This window comes from Pholcus phalangioides, unplaced genomic scaffold (assembly GCF_987345545.1).
Source record: "Pholcus phalangioides strain wild (caught in Gottingen) unplaced genomic scaffold, Ppha-v1.0 ptg000008l_1, whole genome shotgun sequence".
NCBI lineage: Eukaryota > Metazoa > Arthropoda > Arachnida > Araneae > Pholcidae > Pholcus > Pholcus phalangioides.
Window position 1 is genome coordinate 9,646,891 of NW_028301601.1, and position 22,948 is coordinate 9,669,838.

The 22,948-nt window shown below is 38.1% G+C and overlaps 2 protein-coding genes across 2 annotated transcripts in view; one reads left to right on the forward strand and one right to left on the reverse strand.

Annotated features, from left to right (window-relative positions):
• LOC149083634 (very long chain fatty acid elongase AAEL008004-like) overlaps window positions 1-2,069 on the forward strand; it is a 47,071-nt gene extending 45,002 nt beyond the window's left edge. The window contains exon 8 of the mRNA XM_089234118.1: window positions 1,354-2,069. Within this exon, the coding sequence (XP_089090244.1) occupies window positions 1,354-1,656 (303 nt within the window). The 3' untranslated portion in view covers window positions 1,657-2,069. The remainder of the gene's footprint in view (window positions 1-1,353) is intronic.
• Window positions 2,070-4,299: 2,230 nt separating this feature from the next.
• Window positions 4,300-22,627, reverse strand: LOC149083635 (very long chain fatty acid elongase 7-like). Its single transcript, XM_089234119.1, has 8 exons — window positions 22,519-22,627; window positions 18,903-18,995; window positions 18,629-18,819; window positions 11,475-11,555; window positions 11,313-11,369; window positions 6,198-6,303; window positions 4,750-4,886; window positions 4,300-4,666 (listed from the first exon to the last, which is right to left on the reverse strand). Exons 2-8 carry the CDS (start codon window positions 18,931-18,933, stop codon window positions 4,460-4,462), a joined length of 810 nt encoding a protein of 269 aa, XP_089090245.1. The 5' UTR covers window positions 18,934-18,995; window positions 22,519-22,627; the 3' UTR covers window positions 4,300-4,459.
• Window positions 22,628-22,948: the final 321 nt, after the last annotated feature.

Consider the following 22,948-nt stretch of genomic DNA (forward strand, 5'->3'; position numbering starts at 1 on the left):
CCGTCAGCAAAAGTCAGCAAAACGCTGACCGCCCCCCTCCCCCTTGTCAGCAAAATTTCGTCATCAACTCTGCCCCTCTGATTCCTAAATCATATTTTCATAAAGGGTAGTTGATGACGTAAGCATTATCCAAAACCCCCCCTGTCATCAAAAGTCAGCAAATCGGAACCCCCCCCCCCACATCCATGATTACGTAATACTTGAACGGCTCCTTATAGAAAAAATATTAGCATATATATTATTACATTAGCACATTGTCATAGTATTATTACAAATGAATTTTGTATACAGTGTTCTACACTTTGGTGCAGAGAAAAAAAAATTAAGTTCAAATTTCCGTCGATAGAGGCGACACTGTATGCCAGTCCGGCAGGAGTGATCGGACCGGAACGTTCGTAAAGCTTTAGCCGTTGATTCCTGGCCGAGGTGGAACGGACAAACGTGAATGTTCCCGAATTTTATCGTGTTATACAACGAATCGCTGACACCTCTCATGCGTCAATCTTTTTGACGCATGAGAGACTGAATCCCAGTACTAAGCAAATTATGAGTGACTTCGATTTTACGATGAGGCGACGATGTTTCTGCCGAGTATAAAAACCTCAATGATGAATGCAAAATATTTCCTCTACACCAGTGTTTCTCAACCTTTCTGAAAACAAGGACCAGTAATATGACTTGTAAAAATAATTTGACGGTCCACTTGCGGCCCGTATTGCGTTACTTACCTGTAAATTATACCTTTGTCCCGTTTTTTCAACGATTCTTATTTAATTTGTAATAATTACCAAAGCCGTAATATGCGTGCGCGCACACAGCGTTTTCATAGTATAAATTATGATAATTATGGCGAAATTTAGTGATAGCCCGTATTTAAGATCGCAGTTTCATGCATTCTCCTCGATGATGGAAGGTGAACTCAAGTATGAAGGCATAATTTTAATTGAACCCATACGGATATTACTAACATCAATTGCAACGGGTGAATAATCAGGTCTGCCTGCTGACCACCTATGCCATCGTCGCGGACCACAGGTTGAGAAACGCTGCTCTATCTATATATATAAAATTGATTTTCTGTGTGTGTGTGTGTGTGTGTGTGTATGTTCTCTATACAAATCTACAATTTTAGATCGATCGTCACCAAATTTTGCATATATACTAAATGGGACCCGACTTGAACGATAGGCTACTTTAAAATTTCGTCAGAGTCCCTCAAAGAAAGAGGGCGATATCACGTGATCCAAACAGCCTCATTGAAGAAAACCCGGGCAACGCCGGGTATTATAGCTAGTACTATATATATTGCTGAAGAATTTTGCCTTTTAACCAACAATATTTTGAAATTTTCAGGGTCAGTTTGTCCTCGTAGTCGTTTACGACATATGGCTTCTGTTCAACGGATGCGACATTTCCAAAACTTTCCTCCTCTTGAACATCATGCATGCGATTCTATTCCTGGTGCTCTTCTACAACTTCTTCAAGAATCGCTACGCCAAGCGTAAGAAGACGCCATCGCCGAAACTTAGCTCGGAAGCCGAGACGAATGGCGATGCCAGTGGCGTAAATCACCAGGTTGAAGCTGTCAATTCGAAAGCCTACGAGAAGGATCGCGACGGTTTGGTAAACCGATCTCGTAACGGTGTCGTCTCTTAACGTTATAACTGAAATTTGTAAATTGAACATTTTGCCCAAAGAAAAAGAAAAATCATGTAAAATGTAAGTGAGAGTGAGAGGCACTTTTATATTTATACCATGTAAATTCATGTTAATGTCATTTGTGGTGGATTTCTTCCTCATTTTACGCGCTTTATTATCGATATATATATATATTTTTAAAGGAAAAATTGTATTGTAACAAATTTTATTGAATTTTATCTCGGTTTTTTCTGAGCAAATGCCTTCACGAAGAATATTACGATTTATCGAATTCTTACGATTTTTATCCGAAATTTTTGTCGGTCAATTGAAAATTTGTTGAATTTATCGTTCCAGATCTTTTTATGTGTATGTATATATATAGTATATTGCATGTTTGAGTCATCTAGTGCAATAAAAAAACAACTTCATACAGTTTCGTTTCCCCACCCCCTTTTCAATTTCAAGAATCATCTTGCATTTTGTATTGAACGTTTCTTGTGTGATTCGTCGATCGTATATTCTGATTGGCAACACGAATAATCGCCAATGACGTATGATTGGATCTATAACCCTAGACCGATTTATCATCACCTAGAGATAGAAGGCCTCCGCGAACACAGTCTATAGCAGAAAGCCTCCGAGCGAAGTTCATGACGCCACTGAAGTCATTCATTTCACCTATAGTCATTGAATATACTACAAAAAAAGGGAAAGATTTCGCATTTTCTTCGGCCTACTATATCCAATGTCTACAGGATATATGATATTGAAATGGATAACTTCTGTGATGTCAAAGCTTCGCGCTGAGACTCTGCTATAGAAGGTGTTGCCTCCGCACGCTGCTCGTGACGTCAGCAAGTAGCCCATCCTCAGTATTCGGAGGAAAAAATTCCGTTGCACGTGCCAGTACCATTTTTGGGCGGAAAAGCAATCTGGCTCAGAATTGGCGATTTGTATACCCCCTCATTCAATAACCATGCAGTATTTGTGAGCCAACCAGGAAGATTCTACGCCAAAATAAACGAAATAGGATGCTGTGGCTCAAAATGCGGTAAACTTGCTAGGTAGGCTTGATGACGTTACAGATGAACTTGGCAACCCGTGCGGAGGCCTTCAATCTCTGGGAGGTGCAGGACTTATCCGCTAGGTTTGAAAAGCGTGTCGTCAACTTATCGCTAAAGTCAATAGCTGTTCCCTAGGCTATTTTTCCTAAACGATTAGACGTCACTTTAGCAAAAAGGATTTTCCCCCCACCCAAACAAGGAAAGGGTTCCAAGGTGTCCTCAAAATAATATGAAAAAATTTCTGTGCATGCATATCACCGAGAAAAAAAAATAGCGGAATGCAATTAATAAAACAGCAAAAATTTATTAAAAATGACACTTGTAACTCATCACCTCTCGCACTTGGCTATATCTATAATCACACTCTCTATAGCTCTCTTTTTTTTTCTCTGTGCTGTAACTAATCTTGCTATTTGAATGACGTCACTATAGGATTGGTGGATTCTTAAATTCATTCTTGGCCTCTAATGGTGTTCAGAATATTAATTAGAATTTTTTTTGAGTGACCCATAACAATTCTGTCGGTTTTTTTAAATTTCTGTGCACATTTAAAACAAGAATCGGTAATTTTTCAAAATTTTTTGAAGACGTCACCTTATAGGATCCTTTCGTTGTAAAATGGATGACGATGTGTGTGTCCACTAGGTGTTTCCAGTTGCCTTAGAACTCCGTATAGCTCAGTGTCTTCCGCTGCTTTTTTTTCCTTCAACAATTTTCCGAGACATCACTTGAAGCGCGAATAAAAGAATGGTGGTCTGAACCTTTATTTGCCGGGGCTGGCATTATCCTTAATTTATGGACATGAGTGTATATATGATTGTGTGTGGGGTTATAGGAAAAGCCTATAAATACTAGCAGGCTCATCACTAAGAATAGCAACCCTTTGTGCGCCCGGTGATTCCGCGAAAATCCTAAAATTCGTATCCATCATATCCGCTATTACCGAGCACCGGGACGTCATTATTGCCTGATGAGTCCCCCACCCCAGTATCTTTAGACGGTATATGATTGGTTATAGTGAGATAGTATTTATACACACACAACTTAATTCGTCACACTTTTGTTCAAAGATTACTGATGAGTCAATCTGGTATTTCAAGGAGCTGTAATTGTTGGTGTTTCACACCAATAAATCTTCCGTCTGTGTCGGCCATTCTCTGCCACGTCGCTGTAGGTCTATGCGCGGTAATAACTTCTTGCTTTATGTCGCTGTTGATCAATTACGAAAATATAGCCTACATGTATTGCATTCGCAGCTACATAACTTCACCTCGGTTGACCATATTCGTCCGAGAAAAATATGGAAAGATTGGATTCTAAAATACGGGACATCACCAAAGTTTGTCAATTATTACTATAAAAATAGAGATGGGCTGAAAATAAAGGACTTAAAAGGGGAATAAAGAAAAGTTGTGAGAAATTTTAATACATGTAATGTAAATTATAAATTTTTATAAGTTTCGTCCCTATTTCAATAAGGAATCATTATTGATTGAGCCCGCACAGGCGACAAAACCCCAAATGCGCCTTAGCTTTATGCGTATAAAAACTCATGGAAAAGACTTGTCAAAACTCAAAAAGAAAATCACTGATGTGAATTTAAAAACAAATGTATAATTTATTATTCTTTTTCAATCTGCAAGAGTGTTACGAAGTTATGCTCAAACTTCTCGCGTATGATTTTATTACAAAATATGATGTGGAGAAAATTCTCTTAGTTCCTTTTTTAACCTTCCTTTTCTCTCTTAGTTCCTTTAACCTTCCTTTTCGGAATATCTGACGCCAGGCTTCATGTTGCTTTCATCTTTGGGTTTAACAAAGCAGTGTTGATAAAAGTTATAGAACAGAACGAAGAATAACCCGGCTGCTCCGATGTCCATGGCGATGCTGGACTTTGCAGTGCGGCATCCACTCAGCGGGATGAGGACGACAGCGAACGTGAGAACGATAATGAACTGGGTCTGCAAATGGAATAATAGTTGTACGTAAGTAAAATAGATCGGTGATTAGAAGTTTCCGAACTGAGTAGAAGTCCAGTACTTACCATCTGCATGATTGTCAGGTACCTCTTCCACCATAAATACTTGACATATTCTGGCCCCATGGCTGCCAAAAAGTAGTACGAATACATTACAATGTGTATGAGACTGTTGATGATGACCGGGAAAGCTTGCGCTCCACCTTAAAAAAGAAAAATAATGTGCTAATAATTGCTAAAAGATAGATAGACATGTATATGCATGGTGCCCCAAAACACACACAATTCCTTCAAAACAAGTTGTGATATTTTACGTCAAGAATAATTTTAAAACCTATGGTTGCAAATGACATCTGTTTTCAGCTAATGTTCACATGGGATTTTTGCTATTAGGGGGGGGGAATGTCCTGGGAAATCCCCCCCACACATTATACCGGTTTTTTTTGGGAGGGGAAGAAAATATTTTTTCCCTCCGTGTGACAGATTGCCTGTTATTAGAAGGAAGAAATTTCCCTGTCCCTCCTCATGATATGAGCAAGATTTACATATTTTGGTGATCACACACACTCGAGCGGTGTGATGTGCACACCTCCCGAATTAGAGGGTTGAGCGATGGTTTCTATAGCAAAAATTGTTTGTTTTGATATGAGTGCTATAACCTCTCATTTCGGTGGTAAAGTTCAACATTCAGATTCCGCTCTCCCTAATTCATAATTCGCCAAAATATGGTAACCTTGCTCACATTTCCGGGTAATTTCCTTCCCGATGTGGAGGGGGTGGGGTGTTCTTCCTTCCTATCATGAACAATTGACAACACCAACGGTGTTGTGCTGGGGTATTTTTTCCCCTACATTACTTGGGTTACTTTAGGTATAACTTTAGGTAAGACGCCTGGAAAGACTTAACAGGCTCATCGAGGCTGTAAAAACCAGTTCTCTTTCCAATGTAACGTCAAAATGACGTCCTATAAAAAGAAAACGGCATAGGGGACAGCTATTGGCTGTGCCCGAGTGGCATGGTGGTAAGATGCTCGTCTACCATCGTGAAGGTTGTTTCAGGGTCCCGGGTTCGAACCCAAGGGTGGATATAGATATTATATTTTCCCTAACGAGAGAACTCGAGGCGACCACCGATAGACAGCGCCTTCGCTTCCAACCCATCTCACTAATAGCAGTAAATTGCGATATGGCCAGAGTTGGTGTTAGGTGAAGTAGCTACTGGCTGTAGCGCTGACGTAACAATGCGCATTAATGGTGGATGATAAATTTGCCTGTATTTATACAGTGGCTATAACATTAGATCTCTCTTCCTCCTTTTGGCGCCAGTAGTTTGAACTGCATGCGCCCGGGAAAAAAATGTGTTTGCCAATCAAGGCTCTATTGCAAAAATTATTTGTCTTGACTCCTACTTTTGTTGTAGAATTCTAGGACACCCTGTAAATATGACGAAAGACGTCACTCTCCCTTGTTAATACGACAGATATATATACCCTGTAAATATTAATTAAGTATTACTTCTCTCAGTCCTGAAAAGAATGAACCCCAAAATTGGCATCAAGGCGTGATGAGAGATATGGAGTCTTGTCAGCAATTTTGTCTTCTTCCTCAGCACGAAAAATATCTGGGGGGAAATCAAAAATTACACTTTACCTCCAGAAACTTTAACCATAAATGAACAATATATCTTGTTAAGCACATGAGGAATTCATTTTTTGTAATCACGATACATATTATTGGTGCATTAAACATCAAATATGACACTTGGTTTCATAAGACCGAGATGAACAGAATTAGAGCCGTTGTCTAACACTTTCCTATCGCTGCTGAGCTGATTGCTGGGTATTTGCTTATATTTTTGTGACAAGGGATGTGTGTGAAAATTTGCGCAATAACTATAAAGTCCTATCTCTGATTAATAGTTGTATGTTAAATCACAATTCTACGAGTAAAGCTGGCATTGTACACATAGGCGGAGATACACTTGGAAGTCTGGGGGAGGGGGCACGAAGATGATGTCAGTTCATATATACATTAGATCAGTCAACTCCACCTTTGACGCTGGGGGACAATGCCCGCCCCCTGTATCTCCGCCCATGATTGTATAATAAAAATTTTATATCAGTTATTTCATATAACTTTTGAAAAATGAAATCAATAAGTCAGTGAATTACACTGTAAAAGTTTGATAAAAGATCTTTTACAGATCTTAGAAAAAAACAACCAATAAGCTTTTGGTTACATTCACGTAACCGATGTGCTTATTGGTTGCATTTTTTAAATTATATGAATGAACTGTTGTAAAACTGGCTCATTTACCAATAAACTACGGTAATAGTGTGCAATAGTTTCACATAAACAATCTCTAATTGGTGTAACTAAAATTGTGGATATTTAAAAATTAAGAATTTTTTTGAAGACATCAATAGGGGATTTCTTTTTTACGGTCACTTCTCTTTTACGGACGAAACTCAATAGTGTCCGCAAAAGAGGGGGGATTTGGATTGTAATTCTCCCCGTTGGCGTACAGGCTTTTAACAACAAATTTGAACGATTTGTAGTCTTCAGCAGCATAGGGGTCATTCAAGCATTACGTCAGCATCGAGGGGGGGGGGGTTTCGGATTTGCTGACTTTTGATGACAAGGGGGGTTTGAAGATTGCTTACGTCATCAACCACCCTTTTGGAAGATATGAAGTATTCTAAGCTGCTGACGAAATTTTGCCGACGGTGGGGGGGGGGGGGATCAGTGTTTTGCTAACAAGGGGAGAAGGGGGTCAAAAATGGCTAAAAATCTGCTTACGTAATACTTGAATGGTCCCATAGGCGTACGCAGAATTTTCTCGACGGGGGTTTCAGAAGGGGTTTCGAGGGGTTTTTTTTCCTTCTGGGGGTGGTTATTTTTTTTCCTGCAAAATAACGCTATAATCTTGGCTCGGGGGGGGGGGGCGATTAGTACCCCTAAACCCCCCCCCACCCCCTCCTTGTGTATGCCAATGTTCAGCAGCGTCTAATCTAATGTGTCTCAGAAATTGTTATCTTTGCGGAACAGGTTTTCACTTCTTCCCATCCTTTTTTCACCAGCCCCCACCCTTCTCCAAAACTTTTCAGAAGGGTATACATGTAAAAAACGGCATAATATGTGGTGTTTATGTATATGTTGCGGTAAATGTGACAAATCCGGTTATTATGCATAATCTCCAATTTCAAATTGTTTCATGAATTTCCCTAAATTTATCACTTTCACCGGTGATTATGCCTCAAAGTACCAAATCGTCGTTGGTAAAATTAATACGCATTAAAAAAAGTAACACTTTTTTAGTGATTATGCATAATATCCAAGAATCGCTTCGTTGGTAAACATGATAAATCGTCCTACAAGGTAAGCTATACATAATAATTCAATCATGTATCGTATCATTACATCGGAATACGATCGTAAAATTCCGTATCATTATATCGGGGTTCGACTATATTAATCACACATATGGACTCATTTGGAATTTTTTTCATGTTTATCAAAGTCACCAATGGCACTAGGGTATTATGCATAATCACAGATGAAGGCGATAAATCTCAATATCGAATTTACCTACGACGCTCGGTTATTATGCATCATCACCTGTAAAAGTGATAATGTTTTCAGTATTTACCAAATTTACAATGATGGTATTATACCCATTAAAAAGTGATACTGTATATTTATCAAACTTACCAAGACGATTGCTAAGTTTGCATACATAATAACCAATTTATCACATTTACCGTAACACGCATATATTTTTCAATCTATAGTGATAATATAAATCAATCATGGGGTCACGAATGAGGCGTCACGATGAGGGAAACAAGAGAGATATATATATATATATAGCTTGTCCCAGTGGCCACAAAATGGCTTGTCTTTCCGAGTTCACCTCAGCATAATATCCAGAAAATATGCTTCCTTGAAAGAGGAGGGAACCCGGACAACACCTTCTGCAGCAGAAAGCTTCCACGCGAAGCTCGTGACGTCACTGAATTCGCCCATTTCACCTATAGCCACTAGAATAAGGGCTCAATAATCCTTATCTAGTCGCCTTAATTTCATCTTTAGTCATCGAAAAGGCGAAGATTTCGAATACGTCATCCTGTTACATCCAATGGCTACAGGTGAAATGGAGGACCTCAGTGACGTCAAAGCTTCGTGCGGAAGCTTTCTGCTACAGAAGGTGTTGGCTCGAATACGTTCAATCTTTTCTAGTCCCAGATCATCTTGCTCTGTTCGGTAAAAGGTTGAAAAGAGCACAAAAAATGAATTTGAAAATGATAACTCGGGGAAACGCGTGTCTAAAAAGTTGCTAAATACTCCTAAAATGATCACTAGAGCCCGGAAGTTTAGGCATTAAACATGGTCAAAATAGGCAGGCAAAAAAAGAAGTAAAAATGCCTAAAATAGGCACTAAAAAAGGGCATTCATAATTTATGGACGAAAGAAAATATAACTAGAAACTATGGTATTAATGCTCCAAAAACTAGCCGAAAAATTGGTTGCGCTTAATCCGTCTACTGTTTTAATTGTAGTTTATAATAACTGCATTATTATCCAAGTTAAATTGATTTCAAGCCCAAAACAAAATGTTAGTGGACCCTCAGGATTAGGTCGATTCCAGGACCATCAGTACGAGACGCAGCGTAGAGAAAATTATCTGTTGGGGGCTCCCCTTCGAGTTGCGAATAATTCTCATTTATTTGTTGTATTATTTGGAATTATCATTTCAAAAGTTGACACATAGCTAATTTGTTCTTTTGTTGTACAAAAAAAATTAAACTTTTCTTTTTCAAATTCCCACTTACGCGGGATGCCTTTAAGCCCTAGACCCTCTGTGGCTACATCTGCCTCGCACCTTCGAGTGCGGCTCTGGTCAGTCTAATCGAATGCTAAATATAGGTATAAAATAAACAGCCATGGTTGCTTGCAATGCATTCGCGGTGTAAAATTAAAGTCAAAACAACATGGGCCCGCAGAGTCCCGTCTGCTCCTACCCCGCGTAACGTCAACCGATGGCCACTTGGAACAGTCATAGGTCAGGTATACATGAACAATACAGTCCAATGTCTGAGCAAGACATGCTATGTGAAGCATGTGGAGAAACAAATTTATAATTTTCCTCTGCTTTTCTAGCATAGGCCTCTTCATTTGAATTAAAATCATTCACATCTAATGGGTCGTATTCAAGTGTCAGCAAATTTTCAGCCATTTTTGACCCCCTCCCCCACCTTGTCAGCAAAATTTCATCAGCACTGCCCTCTACCTCCTAACGCATATTGATGGGATCAGAAACGTACGTGGGGGGAGGCCATAGGGGGTTCGTGCACCTTCCCCCCCCCACATAAAAACTATTTTTAATGTACAAAAAATTAAAATTTCTAAAGAAAATATCTTTATATGTTATTATAATCGATTTCTGTTCATTTCAATGCTATTTGAAGGCTATGAACTCAAAATGTCTCTTCAAGAAATTCATTACAACCCACCCTCAAAGCCGTATATGGTAAACCCTTGACCCGCGTGCCAAATGTGGCCCTGAAGGTTATCTGATGTGACTTGCCCCCCCCCCTCAAACCTAATTTTGTTAAAATGAACTGCGCGGTACATTTACAAATCGCTTAAATGACCCGTGGCACAATTCCAGAGCAATTAAGTGGCCCGTGGCACATTTTCAGATCACTAAAGTAGGCCTGCGATACATTCAAAGATCACCTAAGTAACCAGCGACACAGCTCCAGAACACTTAAACGATCCGTGGCACATTTAGGGATCCCTTGAGTCACATGTGGCACAATTTTAGAGCACTTAAGTGCCCCCAGTGCGGTTCTACATCACTCAAGTTACCCGCGGAACATTTCAAGATTGCTTAAGTGATCCATGGCATAACGTGGCATAATTACGAATCACTTGAGTGATGCGTTGCACAGGTCCAGAGCACTTAAGCGGCCCGGACACATTTCCAAAGCACTTAAGCGGCCCGGAAACATTTCCATAGCACTTAAGCAGCCCGAACACATCTCCTGAGCAGTTGAAGGATCCGTGAAACATTTAGAGATCACTGAAGTGGCTCTGTAAGGGATTTATCATTAGGGAGAATGTTAGTTCGGGTGCCCACAAACTAGCGAAAGGTTTTTCTCGTTTTTGGCGCACCAGTAAGATGCCATCAAGAATATTTCATATTTTCATAAAGGGTGGTTGATGACGTAAACATCATCTAAACTCTCCCCCCCCCCACCTTTGTCATCAAAAGTCAGCAAATCTGAAACATCGATGCTGACGTAATACTTGAATGACCCCCTAACACCAGCCGGTCAAAGGAAAGTTAATGCATGGCAACACCGTGAGATTCAACATTCGGAGTTGAAAAATTTTAAAAACGGCAATTATTCTTTTGTTTTCAATGCTCAAAAGAATTTAAATTTTGCTTCTGAAATTCACTTAAAACTATGTTAAAATTGACATTTATGGGCAGTAAAAGTTCAAAAAAGGCATTTTTACAACAAAAAAAAGTCTGAAAATAGGCAAAAAAAAAGGATTTATGGCATTTTGCCTGAACTTCCGGACTCTGATAATCACTTCTTAATTAAAATGCTCTATACTTACAGTATCCATATATTCCAAGTACTTTATCATGTATAATAAGTGAGCGATAGATACTAGCTGAAAATAGACAAAATAAATTTCTAACATGCTTTAGTTTGCATTTGGAATCACATGACTGTGATAAAGATTCATCACGAGAACAATTGAATGTGCGCATCTTACCTTGTATTCGACTGTGTTTTCTTGTAATAGCAAACCTTTGCACAGGATCTCCCATGACGTATACCTCACATAATAAATTGTCTTCATAAAAGAAAAGAGATATATATATATGTTACAAGAAATGTGGAAAAAAAAATCGGTTATTATTCGTAATAACCGGTTAATACGCATATTTATCAATCGTCTTGGTAAGTTTGATAAGTTTATCACTTTTGTCAGCGAATATGCTTAATACTCGGGCGTCGTTGGTAAATTTTATAAGAACTTGAAATTTATCGCCTTTATCTGTGATTAACCATAATACCCTTATCGTGATAATTGGTGAATATGATAAATATCAAAAAAATTCAGAATGAGCCTAATATGTGTGCTGAATATACACTCATGTCCATAAATTAATAAAGATAATTCAGAATCACACGGAAATCGAAATCTAAAGTAAAAATTTCACCAGTAGAATTATCACACACATCTGTAAGAATGATATGCAAATTTCAGGAAGCCACCAGATGATGCCGATAGTACGTCGCAATGACGAGAGTGTAAGAGGGGGGGTATATAAGGAATGGTGGCAAAGAAGTGAAATTGTTCACAAGAGTTCTGTAAGGCGCTCAGTGCCATAAGCGAATAGTTATGACGCAGAGGACGCATGTGGATGATTTTTTACGTGGTAGAATTATCGGCCGCCTGGAATGTGGACTTACTCAGATCGAAGTATCCGAGGAACTTGGAATTGCCCAAAGTGTCATCTCTAGGCTTTGGCAACGATTCCAAGATAACGGAAATGTCAGTAGACGTTACACTACAGGTCGCCCCCGAGTTCCAACGCCGAATGAAGACCGGTATTTGGCAGTAACTGCCTAAAGAAGCAGACGGAGCACAGCATTCGACCTGTCTCCTCAGCTATCTGTAGCCACGGGTACCACAGTTTCAAGGCAAACCGTATACAGACGTTTGGGAGATATTTGTCTATATCTCGCAGGCCTGTCAGATGTGTTCCGCTCACGGCAACTCACTGTCGGCAGCGATTAGCCTGAAGTAGAGAACATGCAATGTGGACATCGTCACAGTGGGCTTGTGTGATGTTTTCCGACGAGTCCAGGTTTATCTTGCAGTCTGATTCACGTCGGACTTTCATATGGAGAACGCCAGGTACCCGTTACCACCAAGACAACATTATTCAACGACACCGTTACGGTGGTGCAGCATTGCTCGTTTGGGGTGGAGCTATACTGGGTTCCAGAACAGATCTGCATGTTCAAACCGGAACCATGAAAGCCCAAATTTATCGGGACATCATTCTGGAGCAACATGTACGTTTGTTTAGGGGTGCCATGGGCGCAGAATTTGTGTTTATGGATGACAACGCCCGTCCTCACCGAGCAAACATCGTAAACGAATGCCTTGAATCTGAGGATATAACCCGTATGGAATGGCCAGCATTCTCACCTGACTTGAATCCGATAGAGCATGTGTGGGACATGCTTGGCCGACGAGTTGCAGCCCGTCAACCACCTCCTACATTTGTACCGGAACTTCGGGGAGCATTGCTTGCTGAGTGGAGTGACCTTCCCCAAGATCAGATCAATAATTTGATACTCAGCATGCCTAGGCGTTGTACGGACTGTATTTCATCGCATGGGAGACATACAATGTATTAACCATCATACCAACCATGTAATAGTAAGTTTTTGCAAAGGAGATATTTTTTACAATTGCTCCAGGGAGCAAAAATCCTAGTTTTTATGAATGGTATCATACATACACCATCGTTTTTGTTCCTTATCTTTTGTTTGATAAATGGGCTTTATGAATGAGTAACGTTTGTTTTGTTTCTGAACCTTTATTTGCCGGAGCTGGCATTATCCTTAATTTATGGACATGAGTGTAGTACGGTTTATCATGTTTACCAACGACGCGACGCTTGGGTATTATGCATAAATGCCGGTAAAAGCTTTGATAATTTTATTAGTACTTACTAAATTTACTAATGACGCTTGGACACTATGCATAATAGCAAGAAAAACTGATCGATCTAGGGGAAATTTATCAAATTTACCAACAACGCTTTTGTGCTTTGCATAATCACCGGTAATAGCGAGAAATTCAGGGAACTTATCAAACTTACCAAAACGCTCTTCGATTATGCATAATACCGGTTATTATGTATAATAACTGAATTTATCACATTTACCGCCACTACACGTGAAACGTTTATTATAATCATGCGCGAGTAAATCAGATAAATTCACAACTCTAATAAATATAAATGTCTGTATTATAAAATTTAACAATTATGTCAATCAAACACATCAATATAATTTTCTCTTAACTATGCCATTTAACATAGATGCAACACATTTTTTTTAATGATCAATATTCATTTAGAGTTAGTTACTATACAACGCACGCTTCTTTCTTTTTTCAGAGAAAACATTTAGTTCAAATCCCCGTCGTTAGAGGGCCTTGAGAAGCCAGTGCGGCAAAAGTGATTGTACCTGTATTTTTCTTCCATCTCTTCTGTGTCTGAAACGTTCGTAAATTTTTTGTGGCAATTCGTGACTGACAACGAAAGCACCGGAAGGTTTCATTCTCAAAAAATCATGAAAAAGCTTCCCCTCTCCCTAAGAAACTCTCTCTAGTAGCAGTGCAACCTCGTTTATACGACGTTCAAGAAACCGAGCCAAAACGTCATATTTAATGTGTAAGGGTGTGAGGGGCCGTTCAAGTATTACGTCAGCACATTTTTAGCTCTTCCCCCCCCCCCCGTCAGCGAAATTCTGACCCCCTCCCCCCCCCCATTGTCAGCAAAATTTCGTCATCACTGCCCCCTACCGCATATTAGTGGGATCATAAACGCACGTGGGGGAGGGCATAGGGGGCTCGTGTGCCTCCCCCCCCCCAGAAGAAAAAAAAAATTTGAATTAAAATTTCGAAAGAAAATACCTTTATATGTTATTTAAATCAATTTCTGTTAATTTCAATGCTATCTGAAGGGTAAGAACTCAAAATTTCTCTTTGAGAAATTCATTGCGACCCACCCTCTAAGCCATACATGGTACACCCTTGGACCGCGGACCAAATGTGGCCCTGATTATTTAAATTAAGATTTATATAAAGTTATCTGATGTGGCTTGCCCCCCAAACACAATTTCGTAAAAATGAACTAAGCGGCACGTTTACAGATCGTTTAAATGTCCCATGGCACAGTTCCACAGCGTTTAAGGGGGCCTGTGGCACATTTTCAGATCAGTGAAGTAACCCGCGACACAGTTTCTGAATACTTAAACGATCCGTGGCACATTTAGAGATCCCTTGATTGACATCTGGCACAATTTTAGAGCGCTTAAGCGGCCCCCCAGTGCGGTTCTATATCACTCAAGGTTTTTTTCTTTATAACGTGATCTTCACGTATTCCCAGGCCCGTCATTTAGGGGGGGGGCAGGGGGGCCGTTACCCCCTCCTGGCTTTTGAAAATACATTAAAAATGGTGTGTGTATATATATATACAAATATATATATACATACATCGAGTGCGTGTGCTTTGCACCCCCCCCCCCAAAAGTTGAAATGACCGCCCTGCGTATTCCTAAGGGATCACTGAAGTGGCTCTGTTAGGGATTTATCATTAGGGAGAATGTTAGTTCAGGTGCCCGCAAACTGCCGCTGTGGTGGTCGAGTGGTCATAGTGGCGGACTCGCATCGCGAGGATCGGGGTTCAAGGCCCACCGGCGCCACAGTGGTGGTCGGCTGAAGTTGGTTTTCTGTGGTTTCCAACTTCAAGGCGCGAATGCGAGCCGATCTCCCCGTTAAAAAGTCTCGCCACAGAGAGCAACAGGCCTACAACGTAACAAATATTCAATCATTACACTTCACTCACAATTTGAAGTATAGATGGCAGCACTGAAATATCAAGCACAACAATTCACTTTGTTCCAGACACTGCCACGAAGCTGGGCTGGAAGAGATCTCGGCAACGGGATAAGTCCGGCGGCAGAGCCCCTGGCGTTCATTCATTCAGGTGGCCGCAAACTATCGAAAGATTTCTCCCGTTTTCGGCACACCGAGTAAGATGTCATTAAGAATATTTCATACTTTCATAAAGGGTGGTTGATGACGTAAGCATCATCCAAACCCTCTTCGCCCCCTTGTCATCAAAAGTAAGCAAATCGCAAATAACCCCCCCCCCTCCCATCGATGCTGACGTAATACGTGAACGACCCCTGAACATAGTGCGTCCGTATTTCTGATTCTGGAAACCCACGTCATCTCCAGTTGGTTAAAAACCCGAATTTCGAGCTTAAAAAGTGGAAATTCGGGTTTCCAGAATCGGAAATACAGACACACTATGTTCACACCCTAAGTCTTTTAAACTGAAATTTTTCAAAGAAAATTAAAATAACTTGAAAAAAATTAAATTTAGTAGAACATTACCTTTGGGACACGACACTGGCAAAGTTGGTGTGCAAAGAACTTACTGAAAATATAATATACACGCACACACTTGTCGAACCCACAGTTTTTACCCTTCACAGCCGTTTACTGGCACTTCCTAAGCGTGATAATGGAGTCTTCTTCGGTGCCACCGACAAACCGTGAAACTCAGATTCAGATTTATTTGACATCCGCGAGTATATCTTGTTAAGACGAATCTAAAGATACCCCATTGATAGAGATACGTAAATTTCGCACAAAAAAAATTTAAATACCAGAAATTTCGCATTAATTCGTAAAAAAATTTCAGGTGATAAATTTCATACATATTCCCAAAAAAACAAACCAATCCACCAATCTCACCAGTTCCACCAATCTCATTTATCTATTTTTTTTTTCCGGTTTTTTTCGTAAAATTCCCTTGAAATTGGAGATCAAGAGAAAATTTACCAAGTTACTCCAAAGTTTACCAAGTTACTCCAAAAAAGTGGCACGAAGGGATTGTTGGATCCTTCGAAATTGTCTCTCGATTTGTTCCATAATTTTCCCACAAAAGGTGGAAACGAAAGTCAGCTGAATTCGTATTTTACGAGCTAGAATTTCATTGTCGAAACTTTTCCTCGAGATACTTAGAGCCCTTTCACGCGGACGCGGGTCCGAAAGAATTACGCGGGTCCGAACTATTGGTACATAAAATGGAGCCTCTCAAACGATGCGGAATGCGCCCGCAACATGGAAGTGTTCGTCCGGGTCCGGGTGGCGTCCGCATGTGTCAAAACTTGAGTGCGGGCTCCACATCCGCACATGAAGATTTTTTACATTAGGTTATATGGAGATATACATGCGACGCGGGTCCAGGTGGAATTCGCCCGGATCATTGGCTACTTTTAAAGATGATTTTGCACGGAATTCTTTTAATTATTTGCCGTAAATACCCTTAAAAACACCATATGAAGGTCCCTGTTCATCAATAGGATGTGCCCACATATGTCTATTTCTCCGTTTCCTTCTGAAATAAAGGAGATATAGCAACTTTAACTGCCTACGTGTTACATACTTTACAAAAGAGGATTGTTCATTGAAATTATTTACAAAAAAATTATGGTGCAAAATATGGGTAAATTTTGGCGATTTTTGAAAAAGTTGTATGTTGCGTTAAAATTAAAATTCAATAAAAAAAAATAACCATCAAATTAAAATCCTAAAAGCTCGTGTTAACGTACCGTAAACTGGGGTGACTTTGTGCGACTTTTGAGGTTTTTCCTTGATATCTTCCCTTATGATTTGCCTAGGCTACTGGGGATTTTACTAAAGGTAGCATCACATCTCAGCTTTCCATTTCTGGTTTAAAAGAAAGTTATGATGACAGGGGGAAAGGGCAGCAAATTTTTTTTGCGTCAAATCCTTTTTTATTGCATTCCGGTCGCGGTAACTTTACTTGGAACCCTTTGGAAAATGAATATCAACAGTTTTAAAAGTTGCGAAAAAGAAAAACAATTTATGTGCCGAATTTTTCCTATTGCGGTCAAAATAACCGCTTCCGTAGAAGTTTGAAATTCCGTCATTCTAGTGTTAATAAATCAAAAGTTAAGGGGGTTGGTGCACGCAAATTTTCCAATGAAACACATTTTCCAAATTTTCTGCGTCTCGCTGTGTTCAAGTTTTTGTTCTACCTGTACTAAAATGATTTTTAAAATATTTTAATATAAACGCTGTCAGGCATTAGATATGCTAAGGTTTTTCACTAAAATGCTCTTTTCTCAAAACTGTTTTTTATTAGATAAGGAACATTTTTTCGAACGCCACTCGTTGAAATGTCTTGAAACTTTGTGTATCTCTCAAAACTATGGTGTTACATACTTTAACGCGGGGATATTTTATTAAAATTATTTTTAAAAATTTTATGGCTCAAAATATGGGTAAATATTGGTGATTTTTGAAAAAATCGCATGTTGGTTCATATTTTGCGTAATTTAGTTTTGTGAAAAATTCGATAAAAAAATAACAATTAAAACCCTAAAAGCTCGTGTTAAAGTATATAGCACCATAGAATTGAGAGAGACACAACGTTTCAAGACATTTGAATGAGTGGTGTTGGAAAAAATGTTCTTTATTTAACAAATAATCTTGGTTTTGCGAAAAACGCATTTTAGTGAAAAACTTTAGCAGGTGTATATATATAATGCCTGCCAGCAGTTTATATTAAAATATTTTTAGCACAGGTCGCACAAAGACTTGAACACAGTTAGACGCAGAAAATGTTATATTATTTAAAAATTGAAAAATTGGAAAATGTGTTTTTGGAAAATTTGCGTGCACCAACCCCCTTAACTAATGACAAAGCAAGCATACAATCATCATCACCTAATAACGGTAAATTTTGATATGAATAAATCATTTCTGCCAATTTTTAAGGCATCTTAGGCTGGGATAACACTGCAAAAGTTTCATCAAAGATCCTTCACAAAACGTGAAAAATGCAACCCGTAAATGTATCGGTAGCATTTGAGCCAATGTAACCATTGGTAGCAGTTTTAACGTTTTATAAAAGACCTTTTATTAAACTTTTATAGCGTAATCCCGGCCTTACGCATATCCCCAAACACAATTACAAAATTGATGTTTGGATTATAAAATTTACCAGAACAAAAATTTTAGTTCCATTGTTGCATGCATCCAGAAACAATTACTCTTCAGAGACACAAAAAAAATGAACTTACACTTATCAGGAGCGAAACGTAACTAAAGACGAGAAAGCCATTGTAAGCAATCATGGCTTTCCTCAGCTCGTAAGGTTTTCTATACTTCATGTACCACGGTCCAACATAGTTCGTGAAAATGACATACAAGAAAGACATTGTTACGGGCTCCCAAGAAGACTTCAGGAAAAACCATTTCCTCGGTGTAGGATCTGGAAACGATTGTCATATAACGTCATAAATTTCAACAATGATAATTTCAAATAGGAAACGCGTGATATGAAGGCAAGCTTACCTCCAGCGTTCAAATCAATGAAATAGTCCATGATTCAATGTGTCGTTTGAGGTGGAATTTTTCTCAGGGAAAAATACGACTCCAAGAATTTGGCTAAAAAACAAAGGAGAGTGTTTTCATTCGTTTCTAATAAGCTTATATTGTTAAATAATCCAACAATACATTTTCAAAAATCAGCCTTTTCTATATACGGCAGTAGAGATTGTCAGTAATTCTTTTATTCTAGACAACAATTAAGTTTTAACGATCCTGTGTTGCGTTTTTCCTGTGCTACGATAAATTAACAAAAATATTTTAAACAGACAGCTATAGATCTTCAAAAATTATTTCTCCTCTACCCAACAATAGATCTTCAATAACCATTCTTCTGCAGACAAAAAATAATAATTCCTGACTATCCTCTATATAACAATAGATCTTCAAAAACTATTTTCCTCTACACAACAATAGGTCAATAACAATTCCTCTCCAAACAGCAATAGATATTCAACAATTATTCTCCAGACAACAATAAATCTACAACAATTATTCTCATCTTGACAGCAATAGATTTTTAGATTTTCAACAATTATCCGCCTCTGGGCAACAATAGGTCTTTAACAATTATTCTCCTCTAGATAACACAGCAGATCTTCAAGAACCATTCTCCTCTAGACAACAAAAAATCTTCAACAATTAACCCCCCCTACACAGCAATATATCTTCACTACTATTATTCTCCTCTGCACAACAATATAGATATTCTACTATTATCCTTCTCTAGAGTAGACAACAATATATCTTCAGCAACTACTCTCCTCTAGATATCAATAGATCTTCAGAGAGAGAAGAGCAATTACCCTTCTCTAGACAACACCAGATCTTCAACAATTATTCTCCTCAGACAACACAGTAGATCTTTAAAAACTATTTTCTTCCGCACACAACAATATATCTTCAATTCGACTATTATCCTTCTCTAGACAACAATATATAACCTTCAGCAACTATTCTCCTCTGGCCAACACTGAAGTTTCAACGATCTGCCACCCGTGTAACGATAAATTATCAAAAGTTATTTGACTACTACAGTCGAATCCCGTTTTAACGAATACCGTTACAGCGAAAATCTCGTTTTAACGAACACTTTTTTAATCCCCCAAATAAGTTCACATAGGGACAGCGCTAGGTAACCTGGAATTCCTTTATAACGAAATTTCGTTTTAGCGAAGTGATTCGTCCGATCTCTTGGCGTTCGTTATAACGGGATTCGACTGTACTAGCAAACCACTCTTATTCCTCATCCATATTCCTCTATCGAATTTCAAACGAATGGGTACATGTCGGAAAATGCGTGTATGTGTTGTGAACCTAACGTGAAGTTTATTTCTTGGGAATATCAGTTATGTGTTGCTTGTGAAGTTCTCCCATCTGCTTCCTAATTCGAAAGCAGACAACTTGGCTGGCTATTTTTCGCATGCACCATGCGTTAATTTTTGAGATGTTGTTGGCCTGATGGCTCTCTGTTAAGAGTCTTTTCAGATTGGAGATCGGCTCGTATTCGGGCCTTTAAGTTCGGCAACCACAGAAAACCAACTTCAGCCGACCATTACTATACCCTCAGTAAGGTTCACACATAAGTCATAGCGACAAAGTTATTTGGCTGGACAACAATCGATTGTCAATATTTTTTTCAATCTAGACAACAATTGAATTTCATAAATTTTTCTCTACAATTGATTTTCATACATTTTTCTACTCTAAGCAACAATAATTTTTTTTAAATAATTCCGACAACAATAGATTTTCAAAAAAATAATAATTTCGACAATAATAGATTTTTTAAACAATTTTCCAATTCAAAATAATTCGAAATCCCCTTCACCTGAGCAACGGCAGATTTCCAACAATTTTCTTTCTTTACGCAACAATAGATTTTTACCAACTTATTTTGGTCTAGACTCTAGACCGCAATAAATTTTCAACTCTTCTTTACCTATACATTATGATTGCATAAAATTGATTCAACTTTGTATAAACGATAGATCTTTGAGAATTTTCTTTATTTCTCATTTTTTCAAAACATTTTTAGACCTCTATAAGCAACGATAGATTCCCCTCAATTCTTAACTTTACACAATAATAAAGGTTCGACGATCGCCTACGCAACGATACATTTCTCTTACGCTAGCCACAACAATGGATTTTCAACAACTCTTCACTTTTAACACGCAACAATGAAATTTTGATTTCTTGACTCTAAATAGCAATAGTTTCAATGATACTTTACCTACTAAATTTTTTTTTAAACTGTATATACAAAAATGGTTTTGGAAATTATTCACGTCTACCCAACAATAGAGTTTCAACGATTGTTTACGTGCTCAACTCCAGTTACATTTTCAACGACTTATTTTTTAGAGATTCAATGGTTCTCTAACTTCTGAACGTTTTTTAACTCCAGTATATCACAGCCTATATTATTAACATTCTTAAAAACATAGGCAACAATAAAGCTTCAAGGATTCCCTAGCTATTACAATTTTTCAACTCTAGACAGCAGTGAGGTTTCAGCGATTCGCCTACTCAACTTTCTGAACTGCAAACAACACGATAAAAGACTTTTGACAATTCTTCGAGTCCATAACAATGAGGTTTCAGCAGTTCTTAACGTATGAAACAATATATTCACAATAATTCATTCATTTATAGTAGTATTCATTTCCATGGCAAATAGGAATTATTCAAAAATTAATTTGCTGCAAGAAGCAATAGAATTATTGCCTTATATTTTCTATATACGGTACATAATGGCATATTTTTAACTTATAACTAGCTTCAAATATAGTAAAAGATTTTCTCAATTTTTCTTCTCTAATGCATGAATTCGTCCAAAGGCAAGGCTTTCGTGTTCGGTTCTTATAGTCTAATATATTTTTATATAGTCAACTATGGAAATATGTTAAAATTATTTAAACTCTATAAACATTAACGTTTTCAAGTTATTTTTAGCTCTTTAGTAACAATAAAGGTGTCTGCAATTCTGCCAATGAAATGGTTGTATAATATATTTCAAAACTTTTTTAGCTTTAGACAGCCAAGTATTTCCATGATTTCAGTAGCTCTATGCCTACCGATACGTTGAAATGAACTTTGTGTTCGAATGAATTTTCCGCCTCAAGTTAAATTACGAGTTTGAAACTTGCTTTTTCGATGGATTTTTTGTAGAATGTTTGGCAAATTTCTTGTAAATTTGATGAAACTTATTTGAAATTACTCTAATTTTAAATCAGACGCTAATATATATATTTTATTCTTCTAAGTTTCTGTTCAAATGATAATATTGTAATAATTTATTGACATTTCTGATGTGAAGTACTCATTTAGATAGCCAGACCTAATCAGGGAGGAAAAAACAATTTTAATAAAGCTGGGATTGCTCTATAAAAGTTTTACAAAAGTTCATTTATAAAACTTGAGAAATCCAACCAATAAGCGCATCGGTTACATTCGAGAAAAAGTAACCAATACCTTTGCTGGCTGTTTTCTTTTTCAAGTTTTGTAAAAGATCTTTTACCAAACTTTTATAGTGTAATCCCGGCCTAAAAAAAATGTGAATTATTTTTCTCAAACTTACTACTGATTTATCCAACAGCGAGGGAAGGAGTCCTTAGATCCTCATCGATGACTTTTAATGAAGACCTTTGCGATATATCTTAACATGACTCTATATATAATTATTGGAAAAAAATAGCAGACCTTAATGTGAGTCATTTGGTTTTCCTTCAAGATAACAAACAGAATTATGTAAGGTTAATTGTCGAAAAAAGAAGTCGTTTCACCTCTCTGCCAAGGTCATTGTAAAACGACTTATGAACCAATTCCTTGGTGTTTTCGTAAAATTAGTTAATCAAAAACAAATACATGTAATTTGGTGTGCTAACGTATGATGAGGTAATCGGAGTTGTTGACTGGACTGTGCGTTTTTCGTGTCGTTATTCCTGAATAAAATCGATCAAATTGTCGTTAACTTCGAATAATTACCTTTTAATTCAGGCTCTTCGCTG